Source organism: Vigna unguiculata, chromosome 8 (assembly GCF_004118075.2).
Source record: "Vigna unguiculata cultivar IT97K-499-35 chromosome 8, ASM411807v1, whole genome shotgun sequence".
NCBI lineage: Eukaryota > Viridiplantae > Streptophyta > Magnoliopsida > Fabales > Fabaceae > Vigna > Vigna unguiculata.
In genome coordinates, this window is record NC_040286.1 from 29498693 (window position 1) to 29519683 (window position 20991).

A 20991-nucleotide genomic window follows, 5' to 3' on the forward strand; every position below is an offset into this window, starting at 1 on the left:
TCTGCGTCAAAAGCATCCTAAAATTTTGAATGAAAAAAATAACACATGTATATGCTATTTTGACTTTAAAGAGAGAATTATACAAAAAATAAAAATAAATAAACCTGCAACTTAAAAAAAATTCAAAAATGAAGTCGTCATGTGTCCTGACAACTTCACTTTTTACTGAACGGAAACAGTCTTGCATAAAGACGACTTTGTTTTTTTTTAAAAAAAATAGAAACCGATAGAAGACAGAACGACTTCACTTATAATGTTGTCTTGTCCCTATATTACAAAAAAAAAAGTCAGAGACCCATTTTTAAAAATTTGAATTGAAAGAGACCCTAAAATACAAAAAAACCTTCAATTTGAGACTAAATTAGTAATTAAACTTAGGCTTAAATATACATTTGGTCCCTATTTTTGTTGTTTTTATTCAATTTGGTTCCTATTTTCGTTTTGTGTTCAATTAGATCCTCATTTTCGTCAAATTGTGGTCAATTTGGTTCTTTTCACTAATAGTGTTTAAATAGTTAACGTTTTTGAACAATACATGCCATGTGTTAGTTTCTGGCTTTTTTGATTTTTTTTTATTTTCCTTTTTAATTTTTTTAATTTGTTTTAATTTTTTTAATTTCAAAAAAAATATCCATGTGAACTCCCGTGACAACTCGACAAATGACTCCGACATTTTAGGGACGATGTTGAACAAAAGATTCGGCAAATTCCCAGTTGTCATGATGGTATCGGCAAAACTCACTAGACCAATAATCACTTCCTTGCAAACCTTATTAATGGAAACATTCGCAGCAGCGACAGGGATACCCGAAAAGAGGTAATTGCAGAGTCTATTTTCATTGGGAAACAGTATATTCACAGCTGCCTTACACGTTTTCAACCACTTCTCAACGTCCTCGTTATTGGGCGTTTCAAATTGCAACCCAAGTGCTCGCAGACACTGTTCTAGAAACTCCCTGCGCCATTTGCTGTAAATGTTGCTGCATTCCTCCATGAAACCGGCATTCACCATCAGCTCCATGGTTTCCTTAAGGCGCCTCATAACTTCAGATGGAAGTGCATCCATCACCAAATTGACGTCACCATACGGTACTTCTTTGGAGTCACACACGGCTTTAAGGTATTTTTCCACGTAACTACAGACCATGGGAACAAGCATCTGATTCTCCTTCTCGAGATCTTTTATACAATTCATTAGTTGTTGTTCGATGATAAGACCATAGCCAACGCTTCCATCTTGTGAAGGTGAATTGCTTTGAGTGAGTATATGGTCTTGGAATCTAAGATCTTCATCTTGTGGTGGGGTGTCTACAGTACTATCAACATCATTAGCTTGTTGTGACATCATATCATGACTGCTATTACTAAGTCTCCCTGAATCATCAACTTGAATGATTACCTGGTTTTGGACTTGCAGCTGAAGATTCTCCCCTTGCGTGTCGCTCGGATAGTCACGAAGACGAAGGAGGGAATAACTGAAGCCCCCTCCAACAATGACTAACCACAATTTGATCTTCATGAGTTGTACTGTTAGACCTCCGCAGAAGAAATATAGCAGATCGATGTGGAATTCAAATTGAGTAAGATTTGACAAGCCAAGCGACATGGTAGCAAAAGCAGCACAAGAGATCAGACTGTATGCATCTGGTTTACCCTTCACTACGTTATCAAAGAAGAAGGAATAAACAGAAGTGGTTACTAGAACCAAAAATGCCAAATGAACTTCTAACCGGTGAGAGCAGGAGCTCGACCTTGCCGGTGTGAACAAGACGGCAAGGCAAGTGATTGAACTGAAAAGAATATAAAGAAGCATCTTCCACCAGCTCCAGCTTCCCAGTAAACGGTTGAAAGAGGAACTGAGTGCATAACAGAGCAGTCCAACAACAGATGAAGCAAGACATAGAAGTTTCAGTACCTTTGGTTTCTTCAGCCATCTCAGAATTTGCTTGAGTATGAGCAAGGTTTGCATCCAACCATTCACCCACCACAAACAGAGAACCTCCATTTTTGGACGAGAGAAACCCAGTGATGAAAGCTTTATAAAAAACTAAAATTTCATGTTCAAAAAACTATAGATAAAAAAAAAGTGAACTTCAACTAAAATATTCTTACACAGTTACACTCAGTGAGTCGTGCAGACCCCACACGTTATTTCTTTGGGGATTCCTCGAACTGTCGGAGAAAATATGTCTGTGGACTGTGAACGTTGCCAGGAGACTCCTCATTTCAAAAGTTAGGGACTTTCATGAAGCGTGTTGTGTTGAGTTGGAAAAAAATGAATGAAGATTTGTGGATGGAGAAAGTTTAAAAAGAGAATTTTGAAAGACAAACGAAATCATCCTATTTTACTCAAAATGATAATATTTAAATACCAAAAACAAATAAAAAATATTTAACTAAATTTCAATGACCCCGTGAAGTAAATATCCTTCAAAATAGTAATTACAAACAGGGAACATGAAAATGTGTTCCCTTATTGACCCTTCTGAGAGCATTTTTATGATGTAAGCATTTTCGGGTTTTTGAATTGGTTTTTAGGTTGAGAGCTGGAAAAATACTTTTCTGTGTGATTTACAATTAGATTTCTTATAATGAAGACTTTCTTGTTGTTGTAGGAATATCAAATGCTGCTAGAAACATTGGTGGCTGCTATAATCGGAATAATTGGAGCGGTTTTTTTTTTTTTTTTTTGAGTTAGTGGGTTCCTACCAAGGTTTCTTTGCTTACCTCACTCCTTTATTTTCTTGGTGCTCTTTTCTACTGCCTATTTTTTACTAGAGTAAAAGTAAAAGAAATTATAGGTTAACAAAGTTTTTTTTATAAGTTTGATAAATTATTTATTTAGGTAAAAAAAATTAATTTATTATTTTAGTTTAATTAAAAAATAAAATGTTAACTTATTTTAATTTTATTTATAAAAAATTTGTCAATTTTATCAAAAAAAAATTGTCAAAAAGATAATTTTTCAAAAGTAAATTTTCTTTTTCAACTTGTAGAAATGTTTAGAAATTTTTCCTACCATACCTAGTTGCTTTTGTGGACACTGGTACATCCTCTGTGTAGTCTCTGTTTACACAGGTAGATTATAAGTGGAAGGTCAAATATTTTCTGTATTAAAAAAAAGTAAATAAAAAATGATTTTAAATAAAATAGATAATTGAAATATTAGTTATCGTATGAAGGAAAAATAATTAATAAATATTTTTATAATTTCAAAAAATTTTAAAAGTATTTTAAATACTTTTTTATATAATTTTCAATTATTAAAATATAATATATTTTGTAATAGTTTTTAATTTTTAAAATATAATAAAATATTATCAAATAAGAATGAATTTTATAACTAAATATTTTTGTCATTATCTATTTTTGACTAGAGTAATTTTGACATTTATTTCAACCTTTCAATAATTAAGGATCAACCATTAGACATTAAGAGGATGGTGGAGGATTGGAGGTTGTTTTCAAATCATGCAGATAAAATAAAAAATGCAGATAAACACACGGGGTATATCATTTAGGCACTTGTTTTCAATTTCAACTATATTTGTTTAGTAACATTTTTCTATTTAAATTTCACAATATCATTATTCGTGTTATTTTCAAAGATAAGAATCATTGTATTTAAAATAAATTAGTTTGATATCAATTTAGTATTAATATTTTTTAACATCATAATGTTACGCGTCATTATGAAAATTTGGAATTTTGATTAGATTAACATTCCAAAATATAATAATATACATCTCTACATGAGAGAAAATACTGTAAAAAAAAAAAAAAGGTACAAAAGCATGAGACTATATACTAAACTCATGCAAAACAAAAGAGGTGTGTTTTATGATCTGTTATCGAGATTAAACATTGTATATAAGATTTTTAGCACATAATCAAAATGTTGAATTTTTCTCAAAATATTGGTCAATTATTGTTAAAACATCCCTTTTAATGACAATTCAATGTAAAATTATCATTGTTTTTCTCTCAATGATGGTTCAAAAGAAACTAAGAAACTACCATGTTAAAGTTTTGATTATTTTCAAAACATTTACACTTTTAAAATGATAATTTCGTGTCGTTGAAAGACATAGTTGAATCTAGTTTTTGAAAACAATTATATATATATATATATATATATATATATATATATATATATATTCTCAAAAAACATTAGAAAAAAAAAAGAAGACGAAAGATAAGCAAACAAAGTGTTATTGTTGCTACAAAAAGTTATTATGAGTTAACTCCAAAGTAGTTTCTATGGACGACAAGTGACTCTTGACAAATATAAAAGAACCATCACACAAAATGTTAAAAATTAGATGGTTTAAAGTAGATACTAACTAAATATTAAAGAAAAACAATAAAACGCATTTTATGAACTGCACTTGCGACAATGAAATTTTGTATTGTAAATATTTGCAAACTTCATATGTTTTTCTTGTCTTCCGTATTGATCTCCTCGTCAAGAAGAAACAAATGGCTGAGAGAATTTTGAATGTCTAGAAATCCAAACTTAATATAATGATAAGCCTGATTACCAAAAACAACTCGAAACCTGTCACAAAATTTTCCATATTGTGGCAACAAAAAATCCTCTATGGATTTTATTATTCGTTCCTTCAGTCGCTTATTAGAGACGGTCCATGTAGATTGAATTGTGCATGTCTCCTCAAAGTACATGTTGAACAAATGCAGTTTCCTTTTCATTAACTCCGCTACCACATCAGCTTCCGCGGAGTCATTTGTCTCAACCTTCAAAAATTCCACCACCTTATCCCAGGAACTTGTTAGATAGAGGTTGCAGTTTTATTCCACCTTTGCTGTGTTTTGTCGAAACCAATCATCGTCCAATTTCAAATCATGCATCTTTTGTTCTATGTAATTGAGAGTATTCATCATAAAAACATAGCCCAATGCGGTGTCAGCGTAGTAGTCTTTAGACTTGGCTTCCAACTCGCTCTCTAACAATTCAATCATCCTTCCTATCACCACCCAAAATGAAGAATTTCCGAAAGTTTGGTCAGCCCTCTGTCTTATCTTACCTTTACAAATTGTATGGATGTAGTTCATTGCTTCCGCAATAATCAGATGAAGCCCACCGTCGGTAACAGGTGCCGACGCATTATCAGGGTAAATAATATCCCTAAACCTGTTTAGCATATCCAGTATTTGTTTAATGTCTTCAAGATCACGTAAGAATGACGGTTTGTGGAAAAAGATATGTGAGGTGAACTCCAGTAGCAGTTCGTCCAATGACTCCGACATTTTGGGGACGATGTTGAACAAAAGATTCCGGGAATAGCTGCCCGTTGTTATGGTGGTATCGGCAAAACTCAGTAGACTAATCGTCAGTTCCATGCAAACCTTCTCGAAGTAGACATATACAGTGACAAAGAAATCTGAAAAGAGGTAAGAGCAGAGTCTATTTTCCTTAGGAAACAATACCTTATCGAAGAAGGAGACAACCGCAGCGTCATATATCCCTGAAAAGATGTAACTGCAGAGTCTCTTTTCATTGGGAAACAGTATATTCACAGCTGCCATGCACGTTGTTAACCACTTCTCAACGTCCTTATTGTTGGGCGTTTGAAATTGCAACCCAAGTGCCAGCAGACACTGTTCTAGAAACTCCCTTCGCCATTTGCCGTAAATGTCGCTGCATTCCTCCATGAAACCGGCATTCACCATCAGCTTCACGCTTTCCTTAAGGCGCCTCATACTTTCCGGTGGATGTGAATCCAGCACCAAGTTAATATCGGGATCCGGTACTTCTTTGGAATCAAACACGGTTTTAAGGTATTTGTCCACGTGACTACAAACTATGCGAACAAGCATCAGATTCTCTTTCTCAAGCTCCTTTACACAATTCATGAGTTGTTGGATGATAAGAACATCATCTTGTGAATGTGAACTACTTTGAGTGAGTAAATGGCCTCGAAATCTAAAATCCCCATCTTCTGGTGAGGTACCAAGAGTACTATCAACATCAGCATTGGCTTGTTGTGACATCCTTCTTCGTTGCACGTTGCAGTATTGTTCCACCTTTGCTGCGTTTTGTCGAAACCAATCGTTGTTCAATTTCAAATCACGCGTCTTTTGTTCTATGTAGCTGAGATTATTGATCAAAAAAACATGGCCCAATGCGGGGTCTGGGTAGTAGTTTTCGGACTTGGCTACCAACTCGCTCTCTAACAACTCAATCATCCTTCCTATCATCACCCAAAATAAAAAATTTCTGACGCTATCAGATCGGTCAGCTCTCTGCTTTGTTATCGAATGGATGTAGTCCATTGCTTCCATAGTAAATATATGAATCCCTCCGTCGGTAAAAGGTGCCTGCACATTATTAGTGTAAATAAGCATAAAGTTGTTTATCATAGCTAATCTTTGTCGAACGTCATGAATATCATCCACTAACGACGTCTCTGAAGTGAACTTCAGGACCAGCTCGCCCAATGACTTCGACATCTTAGGGAAGAAGTCGAGCAAAAGATCTGACAAATAGCTCCCGTTTGCTATGGTGGTATTGGCCAACCTCAGTAGACCAATCGTCAGTTCCTCGCAAACCTTGTCGAAGGAGACATCCGCAGCGACAGAGAACCCTGAAAAGAGGTAATCGCAGAGTCTCCTTTCAATGGGAAACAGTATCTTCTCAGCTACCTTGCACGTGTCTAACCAGTTTATAATGTTCACATAATCTATTTCTGCTGTAATTTGCAACCAAAGTTTCCGCTGACAATGTTCTACAAACCCTTTTCGCGATTTGCTGTAAATGTCGATGCATTCGTCCATGAAACCTGCATCCACCACCAGCTTCAGGATTTCCTTAAGGCGCCTCATAGTTTCCGATGGAAGTGCATCCATCACCAAGTTGACGTCAGGATTCGGTACTCCTTCAGGGTCAATTAATACCTTTGTAAGGTATTTCTCTATGTGTCTACAAAACATGGGAACAAGCATCTCATTCTCCTTCTCAAGCTCCTCTATACAATTTATGAGCTGTTGTCCTATGATAAAACCATCATCAACGCTTCCATCTTGTGAAGGTGAATTGCTTTGAGTGAGTAAAGCAATCCCTGAATCATTAACTTGAATGATTACTTGATTTTGGTCCTGGAGCCGAAGGTTCTCTCCGTCTGTGTCGCTCGGATGGTGACGAAGTTGGAGGAGGAAATAACTGAAACCCCCTCCAACTGTGACTAACCACAATTTGATCTTCATGAGTTGTACGGTTAGACCTCCGCAGAAGAAATATAGTAGATCGATCTGGAATCCAAATTGAGTGAGATTTGACAAGCCAGGCGACATGGTTGCAAAAGCAGCCCAAGAGATGACGCTGTATGCATCTGGTTTACCCTTCACCATTTTATCAAACAAGAAGGAACAAACAGACGTGGTTATAAGAACCAGAAATGCCAAATGAGATTCCAGCCGGAAAGAGATGGAACTTGACCTTGCCGGTGTGAACAAGACGGCTAAACAAATGATAAAACTGAAAACAATATAAAGAAGCATCTTCCACCAGCTCCAGTTTCCCAGCAAATGTTTGAAAGAGGAACTGAGCGCATAACAGAGCAGTCCAACAACAGATGAAGCAAGAGATACAATTCTCCATACCTTTGGTTTCTTCAGCCATCTCAGAATTTTGCTGAGCATGGCCATTGGATTCTTTCTCAAGTAAGAGAGCAAGGTTTCAGCCATTCACCCACCACGAACAGAGAGCCTGATGAGAGAAATCACTCAAGGTAATGAAGATTTCGCGTAAAAGAAAACCAAAAGAAAATAACAAAAGAAAAAAAAAAACTTTTCGACCTACAATGCCAACTTCATCTTCATAGAACTCACTCCGAAGTACTTAAATGAAATCTAAGTTGTTTTTTCTAGCACGACAAATATTAAGAGAATTGTCTTCATCTATTTTCTAGCGTCGCAAATCCAGTGTGCAATTTTTGTTCTGCAAAATACTAATTTATATTAACGGTCAAACAAAAAATTGTTCAATTTTAGAAAATGGAAAATCATATTTGTAATTAACACTTTATGAAAACTAAAATTTCATGTTAAAAAACTAAAGGAAAAAAAGGAATTTAAACTAAAAACTTCCTACACAAGAAGACTCACCGAATCATATAGACCCCAAACGTATCAGTGGGGTTTCGATGAACTTTCCGAGAAAAATACTTGTGGACTGTGAAGATTAAGAGTCAAATATTAGAGATTTCCCTGAGCGTGTTCAATTGAAAAAATAGCAGATAAGGATGACTTGTAGAAAGACAAAGTTTAATAAGAGAAACCGAAAATGACAAAAAAAAAAATTATATTAATTAATCTTTTGATTAACAAGTCAAATTTCTTTCGTATATAACTCATAAAACCACCTTGTATAACACAAATAGTGATGGGTATAAGAAGGGATATGTTAATAGACATCATGACGCGTGTTTAATTCAAAAAAAAATTAACAAAAGATGATTTGTGGAATGACAAAGTTTAACGAGAGATTATTAAAAATGAGAACCCAACAAAATTTGAAGAGATGATTAAAAACATATTGTGTATAAAAAAAATTAAATAAATAATATGAGACCATAATATCACCTAGTTTTCTTTTGAATCAGAACACCACTGTAACCTCTCACAATTGTTTTTTCATCACTATGACCTTGCTCAACTTTCGCTTACATTGGTGTTTCATAATACTTTTTATATACCTTAATTCAATTTTAATGTTTTGCCTCTCAATGTTTTATTGGCGTATACCTTTCTTAAAAATCTTTTTCTTTTTTTATCTAGAAGATGTTGGAATATTGACAGTGGTAATCTTATTGGATGATTGTTCATGTTATTTCTTATAATTTTTTTCACAAGACTAATTGTAATCCAATTTCTTTTAGCACTAGTACAAATACAGTTTTTCAAAATACTAATTCTTGAAACAATGTTTGTATTAGACATTCAAGATTTGGACTTGTCTTGATAAACTCCTTTGGTTTTTGTGTAATGACATTCCTTTTTTTAACATTCCACATAATTGTTATACTTCTAATCGTCAAATTTACCTCATGCTAAGTTTAGAAAATTATCTTTCAATTGCTAATTTATTCCATTTTTGTAAACCAAGAACATGTCGGTCCGAATTAACTCAATTTGTCACCGCTAATAATCTTACACTATTTTTATCAAAATAGATAGATTACAAAATTTGTACTTGTGAGTGAGTTGTAGTGAGTGTGTACGACTTTTTCTATTGAAATTATGTTCCGTATGTATGATTTCATCTTTAATTTGAATTTATATAAAAGTTGCGAAGAAAGAACATGATTTCTATTATCCACTACTTTAACTCAAAACCAAAATTTGAAGTTGCATATAGAAAGGAGTTTCAATTTGTTTAAAACTAGAAGTCATGTATTCTCTACTTAACTTTAACCTGGTGTAAGTGTTACACTTATCAAAAGTTTTTGAATTTCTTTTTGTTTTAAAAAAAAATATCCACGTGTCAAGCAAATATCATGTCACGTGTCAAAATAAGTTTTTTGTATTTAATTTAGTTTTGACATTCATTGTTCTTTTTTCAATTTGATCCCAATTATTTTTTTTTAAATTGAGGAATTTTATTCTTTCCCAAATTGAAACCAAATTTCATTTTTATATGAATTTTATACTGAATTTTTTTTAAAATTCACATTTTTATTAAATATTTTTTGTTTAGGACTAGAAAAGCTTTAAAATTAGAACAAAAAATTTAAAAGCGGAGAATAACACCATTGGTTTAAAAATTTAAGAGGTTAAAAATTACATAAACAATATACTAATAAGTTATATTATTTTATATTATGTTAAGGGTCTAAAAATTAAATTTAGTCTCAATTTGAAGAAGGAAAAAATTGCTCAATTTAAAAAAAAAATTAGGATCAAATTGATAAAAAAAAATAACGAACATCAAGACCGAATTAAATACACAGGATGCTCTATCTACATATAAAAACATCCCAAGAACGATTAGGACATACCATTATGATCACTGATCAGCGGAGACTCATATTGATAAATGAAACGACACATGCAAGCGGTAGAGTGCTTACATGCAACAGAAAACAGAAAAAGATAAAAAAGACAACGGAAACTTAACTTACACGAACGGAAAAACTGATCGGTCCAAATTGAAGAGCTCACCGAGATTATCAATCCTACGGTCTCGATTCTTCAATCAGACGACCGGAAAGACAAAACTTTTAGAGAGAAGTCAGAAAGCTCTAAAAAAGTGATTTCTAGAGAGATGATGTGTTTTAAAATAATGAAACTCGTTTATAAGAACTCTATTTATACTAAAACATTTTTAATATTAAAATAATCGAGTCTTACAATTTTTAAACCACTATCACTTCTAAAATACTATTTTTTAGGATTTTACAACACTCGCTTAGTATCATATACCCAAGTGGAGGAGATTTCCATGATCTTTCAAAGATATTGTGGATTATGAAGGTTACTCTCAATTCATGAAGCGTATTCAATTGGAAGAAGGAAATTTAGATGATTTGTGGAAGAGAAGTGATATATCGACGCTCAAAAGAAAATACACATACTTAACAACTTCGTAAAATAATATTTTAATCATTTTTTCAATTTTTTAATTTAAAATTTTTATTAAAAAAAATTCATATTTCCTGTGAAATTTATTTTAATGAGATCCTAAAGAGCTTGATGAATTTGAGCAAGGTGAGTTTATATGAAAACTTTATATACTTTTTAGTTGATATTTTTAAATTTATTTTAAGTTTTCAAAAATGATGAAATATTTTTTTTTTGGTAGATATAACTTCTCAAGACGAAGTGGGACCTTCAAGTGCAATTAATTTAGATGATTGAAGATGTATTAAGATGTATCAACATTTTGATGTTGTTTATGGGAGAACCTACCGGAAAACCTATGTCTTGTGTATTAAGATGTATAAATATTTTGATTTTGGTGTATTGAAGTATGATGCATATTTCAATTATTATTTCCTAAGCACTTTCAAATTATAAACTTTATATTATTATTATGTATTACAATCATATGTAATTAGTGCAATTCGGTTCAAAATAGTGTAATTCAGTTCAAAAATAATGCAATTCAGTTCAAAAATCAATGCAATTCGGTTCAAAAATAGTACAATTCGGTTCAAAAATAGTGAAGTTTATTCAAAATCAGTGCAGTTCGGTTCAAAAATGGTTCAAAATTAGTGTAGTTAAGTTAAAAATAAGTGCAGTTCAGTTCAAGAATAGTGCAGTTCAGTTAAAAAATAGTGCAGTTCAATTAAAAAATAGTGCAGTTCATAAAACAGTTCAGTTTATATCATAGTGCAGTTCAGTGTAGTGCAGTTCAGTCCAGTTTATTTTTAAGAAAAACAGTTCAGTTCGTCCGAACTGTTTTTCAGTTCAGTGCAGTTCATGCGAATTGTTTTTTAGTTCAGTGCAGTTCATGCGAACTGTTTTTTAGTTCAGTGCAGTTTTTGATAGTTCAGTTAAATTTGATTTATTTTGTCCAGCCCTAACCTAAACTAAAAAGGTATCATAATTTGTAATATTTTTTACCGTATAAAAGACATATTAATATACTACAAATTTAAATATTATCTATGATGGATGAGACATAGGAAAGTCACCTTTATAGTTTCGTACAAAAAAAATTATCATTACCTTGGTTTCATTACCTTGAAATGTTAACCAAGAAACTTATTTTAAAACAAAATTAATCAAATTAATCAAGCAACATAACTTAAAGAAACCGAGAGCGTCCATCTTTGGATGAGAGAAAACCCCACTGTGATGAAAACTTTATGAAAAAGTAAAAATTTTCTCATGTGAAAAAAAAAAAAAAGGTGAATTTATTATGCCAGTCCTACACTGTTAAACTCACTGATTCATCGAGACCCCACACGTTATCTGTTGAGGGATTCCACGAAATTGCAGAGAAAAATACTTGTGGACGAAGGTTGTGAGGAGACTGTCAACTAGAATTGTTAACGTCTTCATAAATGTGTTGATTTGAACAAAATAAATGAAGATTGTCTGTAAGGACAAAGTCTAACCAGATAAACTGAAAAAAAAAAGGTTAAATACTCACATTATTTTTCGAATTACACTTATATCCTAATTTTTAACAACTAGTTTGAAATTCGTGCGTTGTTTTTTTATATTAATTTATTTTATATATTATTATTATTATTTTGATGTTATTAATAATACTTTTTAATTGATATGCATATAGTGTGAGAAATGAATTTAACAAAAATTAAAAAATTAAATTTAACTTTTTGGCATTGTATTTCTAAAGTAGACGGTAATCATAGTTACATCGTTTACAAATTATAATTATCTTTTATATTCAAGTATTTCATTTAATAAACTAGTATGTGTTTTCTTTATTTATATGATGACACTATATTTACATTTATTTATGGGTATATTGTGTGTTTTAAAATATATTAATGATTTTCACAATATATTGATATTTTGGCACATTAAACTTTTAGTGTAATTTGTTGTATTAGCACAAGAGAAATGCATTTATACCCAAATGTCAACATGGAGGATATGATATGGGTAGTAGTTTCTCTGTACTCTACCTGTTATTTGTCTCGTACTTGTATCTATATTGTGCGGGTATCTGCATATCTTGTTAATATTCACGAATACCCGCAGATATTTATAAAAGAAATATTTAATATTTAATAAAAGAATTTAGCAATAAATTCAAATAAAAATACAATGCATAACCTTTATAAATTTCAGACAAAATAAAAATAACTCGTTTAAATAGTATTGAATGACTGTTTACAAATAAATAGAAATTTTTTAAAATCAATTGATAAAAAATAACCCATTCAAAATCAATGGATTGATGTTTTAATAATTTTTTTTAATTTAAATTAGAGTATAGTGGATACAAATATTCACGGTTATGGATATTATGATACCCGTACCCACCCCATTAACATGCGGGTATAACAAATACTCATACATGTTACCTGCGGGTATCTATTTCAATATTCATTTTCTATTTATTGCAAATTTAATCGATACCCGTATATACAGATTTTTTTGACATCTCTATTTATATTAATGTCAAAATCAATAATTAACCACCTTAGTAATTGCGCCTTTTTAAGAGTCGGTCACCCCAACAAAAAATTGTAAGATGAAAGGCCCTATTTTATCAACAACATTTGTGTTGTATCTTCTTCCCCAAAGGTTGTCATGAGTTCGATGTATCCCATGACTTATACATGTTAACACCTGAGAATCTTACAAAGACTCCCTCAAAAGGTTTTAGTTTGTCCAGAGGGATGTTCAGGTCCACAAATACGTCCCAGATCATTACATTCACCGAACTTCCTGATCGACTAGAATTCGGTGAACCCACCTACTACACATGATGAATGAGACGACGATGCGGTCATTATCATGCATGCATACGTCGACAAGATCGTCGTTGAATAAACAGACAGTGGGCGATCTGGTCCTGGGCTTTGACGATAGAGCCAATACCTTCTAGGCATACCAACAAACCCTCCTGCGATGGTATTCAGGTCTCCTTGGGCCAATATTTCATGCTCCTTGCTACTATTCACTTGACAAAAGCACCCATGAAGATCCCTTCCTTTGGTAGGCCTCGTACAACCATTTTTCAATAATTAATATTTATTTTACTAATAACTTTATTTTATTGATTTGGTCTTTTTTTTTTAATATTCAAATACAATTCAATAATAATTATTAAATATCCAAAAATAAATCCTACAATTTCCGTATCTTCTTCTTCAGCAAATTAGTCATTAAATGAAACCCTCCATCTACGAGACCTGCCTTCTTCTTATTAGGGTAAATAAGATTCCCCCCAATCTTGTTTAGCATAGCCAATTTTTGCCGAACGTCTTGAATATCATTATTAGGGTAAATACTATCCCTCGACTGCTTTAGCATACCCAAACTTTGCCGAACATCTTGAATATCATCAACAATAGACAACTCGTGATCCGAAGTCGGTGAGATGACCTCTCGTACCACCTCGCCCAATGTCTCCGACATTTTAGGGACCATGTAGGACAAAAGATTCGGCAAATAGTTGTCGGCTGTTATGGTGGTATCGGCAAAACTCAGTAGACCAGTCGTAAGTTTCTTGCAAACTTTCTCGACGGCGGAGACACCCGCAGCGTCATGTATCCCTGAAAAGATGTAACTGCAGAGTCCCCTTTCATTGGGAAACAGTATCTTCCCAACAGCCTTCCACGTCTTTGACCACTTTTCAACGTCCTCATTGTTGGGCTTTTCAAATTGCAACCCAAGTGGCCGTAGACACTGTTCTACAAACTCTTTTCGCGATTTGCTGTAAATGTCGATGCATTCGTCCATGAAACCTGCATCCACCATCAGCTTCACGTTTTCCTTAAGGCGCCTCATAATTCCCGATGGAAGTGCATCCATCACCAAGTTGAAGTCAGGGTCCGGTACTTCTCTGGAGTCAAACGCGGCTTTAAGGTATTTTTCCACGTGACTACAAACCATGGGAACAAGCCTCTCATTCTCCTTCTCAAGCTCCTTCATACAATTCATGAGTTGTTGTTTGATGATAAGATCAGCATCTTGTGGATGTGAATCGCTTTGAGTGAGTAGATGGTCTCGAAGCCTAAGATCCTCATCTTCTGGTGAGGTAGCTAGAGTACTATCAACATCAGAATTATCTTGTTGTGACTTGATGATATCATCACTCTCTGTGTCATCAAGTTGAATGATTACGAATTGATTTTGTTCCTGGAGCTGAAGATTCTCCTCTGCTGTGTCACACGGATAGTCTCGAAGCTGGAGGAGGGAATAAGTGAAACCTGCTCAAACAATGAGTAACCACAATTGGATCTTCATGAGTTGTATTGTTAGAGCTCCGCAGAAGAAATATAGTAGATCAATTTGGAATCCAAATTGAGTGAGATTTGACAAGCTAAGCGACATGGTAGCAAAAGCCGCACAAGAAATGAGACTGTATGCATCAGGTTTACCCTTCACCACGTTATCCCAAAAAAAGGAATAAACAGAAGTGATTATGAGAAACAGAAATGCCAAATGAGATTCCAAGCGGAGAGAGGTGAAGCTCGACCTTGCCGGTGCGAACAATACGGCAAGGCAAACAATGAAACTGAAAACAATATAAAGAAAGATCTTCCAGCAGCTCCAGTTTCCCAGCAAATGGTTTAGAAAGGAACTGAATGCATAACAGATGAGTCCAACAACAGTTGAAGCGAGAGATAGAAGTCTGAGTACCTTTGGTTTTTTCATCCATCGCAGAATTTGGCTGAGCATGGCCATGGTATTCATCCAACAATTCACCCACCACAAACACAGAGCTTCATGTAGTGAATTTAAAACTATAGATCACTGACTGAGTCATATAGACCCCACACGCAGATCTAGGGTCGGGGACAGAGTTCTAGTTTGACATCGTTTCTACTTTTGACACTTCAGGGAAGTAAGTAGATGGTGATATTTGACACGTTTGTTTTAGGAAAATGATTTTCTAATGAATGTATTTTTAAAGAGAATGTCAAAAGAAACTTTTTTCAAAAAAATATACTCATTTAATAGTTTTTTTAATATTAATAAATATAATTAAAATCTTATTATTCTAGATTGTAATGCCAATTTCTTTTACTTTTAATGATATTAACATATGGAAAATTATTTTTTCAATAAACTTTTGTTGACAAATTTTTAATAATATATACTTCACACAGTCTCGATGAAAGAAATGTTTAATATAATTTGAAAAAAAAAGTTTATTATACGCTAAAAAGTTAATTTTGTCAAATTTTATAAAAAAAAATTGTCAAAATATCATATCCTTAACATACCACCACTTTAAAAATATCGAGATGATTTGTGAAAGGATAATGATATTTTAACAAAAGTTTTTGACAAAGGTGATGTGGCAGCGGTTTTTTTTTAATTTTAATTACGAAATGGTTAGTTCACACGTGCAGCGGAAAGAGAAACCAAAATGAAATTAAATGTCAATTAGAGAGAGAAAGTGAAGAGAGCAAAGGGAGAAAGTGAGCCCGTCGGAGTTTGTGGTTCAGTGAAAGTGAGATTCCGGCAACCATTTCGCCGGGGGGGGGGGGGGGGTGGAGGATAGTTATCAGTGAAAGCGAGAAAGATAGAGAGCAAGAGGGATAAAGCGAGAACGAGAATGAGAGAGTGATCGGAGTTAAGCATTGTAGATTAGTGGTGGATAATTGCATTCATTGACGCCGTTTGGGTGGGTTACCGGAGGCAAGTCGTAGAAGAAGTCGTCGACGACAAGGAATTCATCATCCCGAGCGTACACAACTGTATAAACAGCTTACGCCGATGTGGGTAGTAAGGACGTTGTATATGGGGAGTTGAAGCAAAGTTTTTTGAACAAAACTGCAGGACAAACCAATAAACCTAATTAAAATGTGGTCATTGTAAGCAATATATGTCTGACTGAATCGAATATTATTGATGTATTTACTAAATTTAAAATCATTGTATTGGTTTTTTTTTGCAGCTTTCTTAGTAAAGTTTGCCCAAACTCCCCAAACATATATGCATAACTCCCCACATCTGTGTGACATGTTTTACACATGATTGTGGAGTTTAAAAAACACAAAATTCAGTGAAAGCAGTGTTAATTGGAGGTTTGGACTTCGTCAATAATTTGCATAATTGTTTATGCTCCAATAAGGAGATTTAAATAAGTTGTGTACAATATGCAAGCAGTACTGATTAAGTTGAACTCCACTCCCCAAGTAGTTGCACTTAACTCCCCACTTACCATTACATATTTGAATTTGGCCTCTAGTAAGTCTACACTCCCACCAAATTACTTGAATTGGGATTGGATAATGGAAAGGAATATTTGTTGGGCTAAATCAAACACAAATGATGTGTTTACACATTATATTAATTGTGTTCGCTTTTTCTGCAGTTTTGTTAAAAAAGTTTGCCTTTACTCCCCACATATGTATGCATAAGTCCCCATATCTGCGTCAAATATTTTTTACCGGTTTGTGTAGTTGAAAAAGCACAAAATTTAGCGAATGCAATGTTAATTGGTGTACTGGACTTCGTGATTGACTTCGTCATTGAGTTACATCATGGTCATTACTCGAATAAGGCGATTTAAGAAGAGTTTTTATTCAACGAGGAAGCAATATTGAAAAAGTTCGATTGTACTCCCCACATAGGGGCGAGTAACTCCCCTTTTTTGTAACAGGTTTTTACTTGGGGTCCTCTGAGGCTACACTCCCACTAAATTAATTGAATTGGAATTGGGTTATGCAAACGAATATGTTTCTTAACGAATGAAATACGAATAACGTATTTACCAAATTTTAAATAAGTTTATTGGTTTGTCTTGTAGCTTTGTTCAAAAAACTTCGGTGCAACTCCCCACAAACAGCGTCCTTACTACCCACATCTGCGTGAGCTGTTTATAAAATTGTGTGCACATATTAAATCCACATACTTCACTTAATTCAAATTTAATTGGTCCATTAGACTTCGTGATTGAGTTACTTGATGGTCAATGCTCGAAAACGGCGACTTAAGAATAGTGTTAGTTCAATGTTGAAGCAGTATTGCAAAAGTTCATGTGTACTCCCCACATAGTTGCGAGTTACTCCCCGCTTTTCTATCACGTTTATAGTTGGGGTTCTGTGAGGGTACACTCCCACTAAATTAATTGAATTAGAATTGGGTTATGCATACAAATATTTTTCTTAAGTCATGAAATAAGAATAACGTATTTACCACATTTTAATTAGGTTTATTGGTTTGTCCTGCAGTTTTGTTCAAAAAACTTCGCTTCAACTCCCCACATACAGCGTCCTTACTCCCCACATCGGCGTCAGCTGTTTATACAGTTGTGTGCACATATTAAATCCACATACTTCCGTTAATTCAATTTTAATTAGTCCATTAGACCTCGTGATTGAGTTACTTGATGGTCAATGGTTGAAAAAGGCGACTTAAGAATAGTGTTTATTCAATGTTGAAGCAGTATTGCAAAAGTTCATGTGTACTCCCCACATAGTTGCGAGTTACTCCCCGCTTTTCTATCAGGTTTATACTTGGGGTCTAGTGAGGCTACTACTCCCATTTAATTATTTGAATTGGAATTGGGTTATGCATACGAATATTTTTCTTAAGTAATGAAATAAGAATAACGTATTTACCACATTTTAATTAGGTTTATTGGTTTGTCCTGCAGTTTTGTTCAAAAAACTTTGCTTCAACTCCCCACATACAGCGTCCTTACTACCCACATCGGCGTTAGCTGTTTATACAGTTGTGTACGTTCGGGATGACGAATTCCTTGTCGTCGACGACTTCTTCTACGACTGCCTCGGTAACCCACCCAAACGACGTCAATGACTGCAATTATTCACCACTAATCTGCAATGCTTAACTCCGATCACTCTCTCATTCTTGTTCTCGCTTTATTCCTCTTGCTCTCTATCTTTCTCGCTTTCACTGATAACTATCCTCCACCCCCCCGGCGAAATTGTTACCGGAATCTCACTTTCACTGAACCACAAACTTCGGTGGGCTCACTTTCTCCCTTTTCTCTCTTCACTTTCTCACTTCGCAACCCCCCGGCCTCACTTTCCCCCTTTTCTCTCTTCACTTTCTCTCTTTAACTGACATTTAATTTCATTTTAGTTTCTCTTTCCGCTGCACGTGTGAACTAACCATTTCGTTATTAAAATTTAATAAAAATCGCTGCCACGTCACCTTTGTCAAATACTTATCAAAAACTTTTGTTGAAATATCATTATCTTTGTGAAAAGGAAGTAATCATTACACTTCCAATAAGAAATATTTCTACACGATCATTTCATAAAATAATATTTTAATCATGGATTTTCAAATAAAAAAAAAATATATCAGACATTTCATAACCAATACTGTAATTATCAATAATTTCTTGAAATAATTTAATATAATTTGATAAAATATTTAATTAAATGTACCATAAATTACGGCACATTATTTATCAATAAGATATGTTTCTAAAAAATAATATCAAATAATTTATTAGATTTAGATATTTCACAAAATATATGTCAAACCAATTTACGGTTATAAAAATATCATAAAATATCATAAGATAAATGTTAAATTAATTTAACTGAAATTTGGCATTTCCTGTCCACTTTATTATGAAATCAAAAGCATATCTTAGCAAATTAAAAATAAAGCTATGCTTGAGAAGATAATATTTGCCACTTTTGTAGATAAATATAGTAAGTCACTGTTATTTCTGAGAATTTTCTGCAAATGACTTATTGTCAATGTAATTAATTGCAGAACGTGAAGTCAATTTTTGATGTTGTTATCAAGGTGGTCGGTCATCAAGCGCCACAAAAACAAGAGAAGAAGAAAAAACCACATCGAGATGTCTTAGTAGACTTTTTCATATCATAATAACTCCTGCACGTAACTTTAGTACTGTTTACAATCAAAATTTTCCAAACATTTGCTGTAGAAGTTATTCTACTAAAGGTTCTAATAAAAAACATTAAAACAATTATTTAATGTGATATGAAATTCAGTAACTCCAAGATTAGTCACTCATTATATCTTTATCATTTCAACTTCTTATATTCTTATCTACATTTATACAAATCAAACATTATTATATATTAGTTATTAAAGACATTTGATTATGGAAGTGATATATCAAATGATATAAGAAGATTAAGTGGATCGGGACAAATTAACACTGTAATTTTTTTTTTTAATATTTGAATGTAAAATCAAAACTATTAATATTTTGTATTGTTTTTTATATTCAAAAAACCACGAAGTGACACATAACGATTACTGTTTATGATCGTTAATGATTTAAACGGTGTTAATAAAAAAAGACTCAATTGAACAAAATTGACAAAAATTGGGACCTATTTGAACACAACACCAAAATTATAACTTATTTGACAAAAATTGACGAAAATTGGAACAAAAAAAAGTATTTTAACCATAAAAATATTATTTTGTGAAATTACTATTTAGACGTATTATTTATTAGATAATTTATTAGATAATGATACATAAATATCATATTTTTTATTTAATATTAACAAAATAACATTTGTATTTAAAATAAATTGAAATTTATCATTTATAAAAATTAAAATAATATATTTTATTAAGTATTCGATAAATATAAAAAGATTGAAAGATATATTTTTGTATAGTTTTTCTTTTCTCCTTATCCATGAGGTCGATGGACCACTATTTCTTTTAAAAGGGACAAAGTTTAAGAAGAAAAACTAAAAATTAAAAATTAAAAATAAATAAATACTCATTCTTTTTTGAATTACACCTATCATATATTTTTCAGGTCTATTTGTAAGCTTCTTTTTTTTTAATAAGTAATATTTAATTTTTTTACATTACATATAAAGTTTCTTAAATTTTAAACATATATTTATATTCATAATGAAAGAGATATATGTTTTTCATCCCTAAAGTATTATAAAATTTGTGTTTCGTTTTTAAATTAAATAATAAAATATTTAGTCTTTATATTCTATAAAAATCAATGTAAACATTATTTTTAACAAATCACAAATAAAATGTTTCATGTGATAAAAGACAGTTTTATAGTAAACTAAAATCTTCACATACAGGTTTGGGAAAGATACCAATCAGCTTCCAGTCAATTCCAGTTAGTGTACTGAGTGTTTAAAAAGTAAAATTCAAGTATCGTACCCACGTAAATTTGTCAAGAATTACCAATATATGTAAAAAAATACTGCTTCTATTAAATGCTGTTACGTTTTAACTAGGAAAAATATAAAAGTGGTGAGAAGAATATTACGAGTAAGTGACAAGGTTGAATGTCATTGTTATTGCCACAAATAATTATTACCGAGTAAGTGACAAGGTTGAATGTCATTATTGAGTTTTAACAAAGTATCA

At 32.7% G+C, this 20991-nt stretch overlaps 3 protein-coding genes across 5 annotated transcripts; all 3 read right to left on the reverse strand.

Moving 5' to 3' along the window:
- Window positions 1–248: 248 nt before the first annotated feature.
- Window positions 249–2005, reverse strand: LOC114195078. The gene is made up of 2 exons (XM_028085472.1): window positions 654–2005; window positions 249–267 (listed from the first exon to the last, which is right to left on the reverse strand). The coding sequence occupies exons 1-2, from the start codon at window positions 2003–2005 to the stop codon at window positions 249–251; spliced, it is 1371 nt and encodes a 456-aa protein (XP_027941273.1).
- A 2390-nt stretch (window positions 2006–4395) lies between these two features.
- LOC114195564 lies at window positions 4396–8227 on the reverse strand. 3 transcript variants are annotated; one of them, XM_028086079.1, is made up of 3 exons: window positions 8125–8227; window positions 7820–7957; window positions 4396–7726 (listed from the first exon to the last, which is right to left on the reverse strand). In XM_028086079.1, the coding sequence occupies exon 3, from the start codon at window positions 7702–7704 to the stop codon at window positions 4810–4812; it is 2895 nt and encodes a 964-aa protein (XP_027941880.1). In that variant the 5' UTR covers window positions 7705–7726; window positions 7820–7957; window positions 8125–8227; the 3' UTR covers window positions 4396–4809. The 3 variants fall into 3 exon arrangements, with proteins under 3 accessions (XP_027941880.1, XP_027941881.1, XP_027941882.1); XM_028086080.1 differs by having other exon boundaries at window positions 7816–7957; XM_028086081.1 differs by lacking the exon at window positions 7820–7957.
- A 4927-nt stretch (window positions 8228–13154) lies between these two features.
- Window positions 13155–15528, reverse strand: LOC114195504 (exocyst complex component EXO70B1-like). The gene is made up of 2 exons (XM_028085995.1): window positions 15307–15528; window positions 13155–14873 (listed from the first exon to the last, which is right to left on the reverse strand). The coding sequence occupies exons 1-2, from the start codon at window positions 15323–15325 to the stop codon at window positions 13789–13791; spliced, it is 1104 nt and encodes a 367-aa protein (XP_027941796.1). The 5' UTR covers window positions 15326–15528; the 3' UTR covers window positions 13155–13788.
- Window positions 15529–20991: the final 5463 nt, after the last annotated feature.

What these genes read in the sequence shown, in the direction of transcription:
- LOC114195078 (XM_028085472.1), bottom strand. Translation starts at nt 2,005, where the DNA reads ATGGAGGTTCTCTGTTTGTGGTGGGTGAATGGTTGGATGCAAACCTTG.
- LOC114195564 (XM_028086081.1), bottom strand. Translation starts at nt 7,704, where the DNA reads ATGGCTGAAACCTTGCTCTCTTACTTGAGAAAGAATCCAATGGCCATG.